General features: G+C 37.4%; 1 protein-coding gene across 1 annotated transcript; it reads right to left on the bottom strand.

Moving 5' to 3' along the window:
- Positions 1 to 421: 421 nt before the first annotated feature.
- On the bottom strand, positions 422 to 5,103 carry LOC107791208 (G-type lectin S-receptor-like serine/threonine-protein kinase At4g27290). The gene is made up of 8 exons (XM_016613226.2): positions 3,917 to 5,103; positions 3,462 to 3,778; positions 2,094 to 2,228; positions 1,847 to 1,971; positions 1,568 to 1,778; positions 1,235 to 1,472; positions 1,004 to 1,154; positions 422 to 913 (listed from the first exon to the last, which is right to left on the bottom strand). The coding sequence occupies exons 1-8, from the start codon at positions 4,864 to 4,866 to the stop codon at positions 482 to 484; spliced, it is 2,559 nt and encodes an 852-aa protein (XP_016468712.2). The 5' UTR covers positions 4,867 to 5,103; the 3' UTR covers positions 422 to 481.
- Between the last annotated feature and the right edge of the window lie 314 nt (positions 5,104 to 5,417).

Genomic DNA, 5,417 nt, shown 5'->3' with positions numbered 1-5,417 from the left:
TGAAAATCCATTTGCTATTCATGATTTTTCTTCTTCGTGATTTCGATTGGGATTTCGTATGTCTCCTGTTGAATATCATGTGAATTTTTGTGCACTTTCCCAGATATTGATTCTATTATTAAAAGAAAAAACGTATGTATCTGATTTGAAAATATTGATTTGATTATTATGAATCTTATGCGGATTGAAAAACTTTCGTATGTCTCGTTTTGTGTTGTTCTTTGCTTGATGAATATTGCTGCTTTCTGCAAAAGCTTTTTTGTGTGGTTGTATTACAGGCTGTGTTGCTTGCTCGGGTGTTAAAATGTGTCTAGCTACTATTGTCGCTAAAACGAAAATGTATTGTCGCCAATAAAGATGCCTTAGACTTAAGACTTAGCAGCATTTGTGAGCGTAATAGAAAAGGGAGTAAAATAGGCCCTGATTCACAAATTATTAAGAAGATTTCTTCTCAGGGTCCCAACTCCCAACAGAATGCATGTCAATGACAAGCATAAATACTCGACCATTGTCCTCTATTCGTCTTATATATAGTGTAATATACACTAGTACTGTTGACAAACAAGGCAAAGTTGACACATTTCAAAAGTTCCAACAGGGATTTTATGTCTATCTTGGCTCTAGAACAGTTAATGACCCGGTGTAAGTTAGACATGATAAATTCAGCTGACTCTGTTGATTCCATTGAATTCCTCTCTATAAAAAAACCAGGCTGCTTTGGTTGAGGAAGAACCATATCTTCATTTCCCAACCAGAAAACTACTGATGCCATTGTAGGCCTATCCTCTGGGAGTTTTTGGACGCACAATAAACCAACTTGAATGCATCTAAACACTTGAGATTCTGAAAATGATTCTTCCAAACATCCGTCCATCAGTTCCAACGCTTTGCCTTCATTCCAAAGTAACCACGCCTAAAGTAACAAACAAAACACATTTATACAGTTGCATTCACAATTGAAAGAGTGACTAACGAAACAAAGTTTTGTGCTGTATCTGCTTACATGTCCCAAAAGATTGTGATGATGTTCCAAATGATGAAATTTCCTGTTCCTTCTGCCACTAATTATTTCTAGAATGATTACGCCGAAACTGAATACATCTGATTTTACTGAATATTTCCCATCAACAGCATATTCTGGGGACATATATCCACTGCATCAACTCATCCAATTTAAGTTCATGTATTGTTGAATATAATAAAGATTCTATGGTAAAGCATATGTAAAACTTACTATGTCCCTATTACTCTCTTAGTTTTTCCTTCCACTTGGTCTCCGCCCAAAATTTTGGCAAGGCCGAAATCAGAAATTTTGGCATTCATGCCACTATCTAATAAAATGTTGCTGGTTTTGAGATCCCTGTGAATAATTCTTAATCTTGAGTCCTGGTGAAGATAAAGAAGACCTCGAGATATTCCCATTGCAATTTCAAAGCGGTTCTCCCATGCAAGTGAGGTATTTCTGCTTGGATCTGCACATTGTAGATCTAATCACTGATGCTGCAGAGATATTGAGGACTTACCAAATAGGAGCAGTATTTAGCTAATGAATCAATGAGAAGCAGACCAAAAATGAAATAGTCCAAGCTAGTGTTTGGCATAAATTCATAGATTAGCATCCTTTCTTCTTCTTCAAGGCAGCAACCCAAAAGCTTGACAAGGTTCCTGTGTTGCAGCTTGGAAATGAGAACGATTTCGTTCTTTAACTCTTGAAGGCCTTGTCCAGAATACTTTGATAGCCTCTTTACTGCTATCTCTTGTCCATTTGGTAGAATACCCTGCAATTTTCTATCAAGGGTCAAAGATACCACTTCTATCTAGAAGCTCAAGATCAAAGGTGATTTACCTTGTAAACCGGTCCAAAACCGCCCTCACCAATCACATTAGCAGAAGAGAAGTTTTTAGTGGCACTAGTAACAGTAACTAAATCAAACAATGGCAACTCCATGTCCTCATCTCCATTTTCTGAACCTGTCAATATTTAGTTGCTCGTCACAAACAGGACAATAATGACAGATAATTCACCTAGATAACACAGCATTCAGAGTTAAGAATTTTCTAATAAAGCTGTTAGACAAGAGTAGTATATTTACCTGTTCTTCTTTTCCTTCTTTGGAAGGAAAACCAAGCTAAAAAGCTGAGGATAAATGTTGCTACTACTACTGAAATGACAGCAATCAGGGTGGTCCTCTTTCTCCTTCGCTTCCTGTCTGAATCTGTGATAGAAACTAAGGGTCCACCAAACAGTATAGAAAACCAGGTTCTCTGTCAGTTCCCACAGTAAATAGGTAGTAAATAAAGAACAAACGATATTTACGCGGAAAACTCTCTGCTCAAGGATTAAAACCACGACCTACACTAATAGGATTTCAACTCCACTAAAACTGAGCAAACTTCAAATTACAACCTATTGCAATTTAGGAATTAAATTCTTAATCCCTCACCTCTTACAATAACTCTATTATTAGCCATTTGCATTAAACTCTATTACAAAGCACACTCTTGACTAACTCTAGTCAAACAACTAAAACAATAATGGTTAAAAGTTGTCCTACAAAATACTTCTAAAAAGTTGTATAGGGATACAAGTAAAGAACACAAGACAAAGACGCAACAAACTTAAGGACTCAAGACATTTTTAGTGTTGGGATCTGGTCCTTGGTTTGTAGCAACTTTGTTCTTGAGTGCACCTGGAGGAAACTGTGGCGGCTAGCACTTGAACGATAGGATTTTTCAGATTCTGTTAGGTCAACCCTTTTATAATGATGTTTATATATGAGAGAGCATATGTGAAGAGATAGAGACATTTCAGATTTTGGTTTGGCCTCTAGCAGCAGCGGCTGTGCCGCTGCACTGCTGCTAGTCGGTAGAGTGAAACAACTTTTACAACTGTAGAGTTGACTGTACGACAGTTAAGCCCTTTTCTGGTTTCTGGCGAGTTCGACCAAACAACTTAGTATGTCCACCAGGCGCAAGGAACTAATTTGTATCAGGTTCCTATCTAGTTCCGCAACAAAGTTTGACAAGTAATCAAAACCATACTCACATAACTTATCAATCTGGTAAATAATTAGTCCATAAGCGGTATGCAATAGTGAATTGCATAAGTGTAATAATTGCAACATTTGCAATTATTCAAATGCTCTTTGTAGCAAGCTACTTCCATTCTAGTGCCACAGGAATGAGGATAAGGGAACATGTTGCAGATGTGCAGCCATTTAATGGTTGATTAATCCTTAAACAATTTTTTCCCGATATTTCAGCTTAGGTTTAGCAAAACCAGAGGGAGACCTTGTCATAGGTGGATAAATATTTCTTATCCTTTACAATGCGATAGACATATTACCAACCACTGCAGCACCTAATACACTTTAATGTCCAACAACTAAGTAAATAAGATAGCAGATTTCCTTCAATTCTTACGAGTTGTGCATTTATATTGTATAGGGTAGGGTCATTACCTAATTCTGAAGCAGCTACTCTTACGAACAGGTCCTGCTCATTTTGGCTGAACTCTCTAATATCAATGAGTTCACCAAACCATTGTAAGCATCCACTTCCGCCATTTCTAATGTCAAGATTCGAGTAAGCTGTACAATTGCAGTCAGCCAAGCACAATTTCTTGCATTCTTCAAGGTTCATGCTCTCATTATACCATGAGTGTCTAGAATCCGGCATCTTGATACCCGTAAATATAAAAAAACCATCTTGGTTACAATGCAAAGAAGTTCTCCTTACACAACCACTAGACCAGTCTGCTGCATACTGTTGAGGATACCTGTGAAGACATTAAGTAATTAAAAAAATTAGCGTGCTTGGCTAAAGAAAAAGTATTAAGCCGTACACGAGGAGGCTTATAAAGACATATTTAAGTAAATAAAAGTAAAATAAGACAGCCACACAGTTTAACAAATACCTAGGCTTGAAACCACTCAGACACTCACATGGAGGAGAGTTATTGATGTTGCAACTTGCATAAGGACCACATAAAGCAAAACTATCACAGTTGTCAAATTGTGCTGTCAAGTAGAGAAACCAGCTCTGACTGCGCTCAATCCATGTTAGATGTTCTAACACCCCAGCCGAGTTGATCACCACCCTGGTGGGCAGGGACACATTCCTAATCTCATATTTGTAATAAATTTCGTGTTGATTAACAACAAACTCGAAAGTATAATATGTATTTGGTTTATTATTCGGACTACCACTAAATGCAATACCATTCCATGGCCCTGAGCTATACACTATAGATGAATTTTTCAACACGAGTAATCGTGGGTATCCATTAGAATCAAGACGGTTTACATATTCACCCGGACTAGGATCATCCGCACTCTTCCATGACGATGTGTACCAATCCATGCCCGTGAGCAAATTACGTCCAAGCTTCATGCCAGGCAATAAAGTATTTCCTGGAAAATCAAAACTCTGCCATGTGAAAATAATTTCCGGGTCCCTATCATTTCCATCACTGATAAGAAGGTTCCCAGAATCCAGGAGCCGTGCTTTTGGATTCTTTAAGGATCTTGACAAGTTTGATGACCAAATTGAAGCATTGGAACTGTTGATAAGTACAAGAATTCCATTGGGTCTTAGTGTTAACACTCCTGAAGTGTCATTCAGGGGAATGTTTCTATTGGCAACCCAGACGACAGTTTTAGGTAATATCTTCTTGTACCATATCCCAACATAGCGATCCTTGGAATTTCCAGGGCTTAAAAATCCAAGTTCATAAAACTCACCAGCTGAAACAATTGTGTCACCATCTCTAATGGGTTTATCTATAGTGATCGTGTCTAATGCCACGGAAGTTAGTAAGACGAAGAGAAAATGGGAGCAAATGAATGAAGAAGTTAGCCCTTTCATGTATTCTGACTCATATTTTTGATTGAAATGGTTAGTGTCTTAACTTAGCTGACACATAAAAGAATACCAATCAATACCTTTGATTGACAAGGTTAATTTTTCCTGCCCACCAGTTTAGAATCAAAAGTCATGTTCAATATTCATCTATATAGAGCAAATGAAAATAAAACTTTTTTGCATAACTGAAATGTGAATTGGTTTTGGAAGCATCTTAAGGAAACGACTAAGTGTATTTGATTTTCGAGAATTCTTAGTGAAGGTTTATCACGGCTTCTATATTTTATTGGCAACTACCTAAAAGTTTCTCATGTGAATTCTTTTTTTTAACTTTTTTACTAGCCAATCACTTAAGTTTACTGATTAATTGAACTTATATCACTTTTCAATTGAGTACTTCGTTCAACCTAACTGTTGGAGGTATGAGGCGGCTAAGAACTAGGATGTGAAAGTCTGAACAGTCCAAAGGTGTACGCCTTTGACTCCCCAGTTCCCCAGTTGGAGATAAGAAAAATTACAAGCTCCGTGTTTATCAAAGCAAAATGCATGATACT

The sequence above is a fragment of the Nicotiana tabacum genome, chromosome 10 (assembly GCF_000715075.1).
Source record: "Nicotiana tabacum cultivar K326 chromosome 10, ASM71507v2, whole genome shotgun sequence".
NCBI lineage: Eukaryota > Viridiplantae > Streptophyta > Magnoliopsida > Solanales > Solanaceae > Nicotiana > Nicotiana tabacum.
This window is presented reverse-complemented; position numbering and strand designations above follow the sequence as displayed.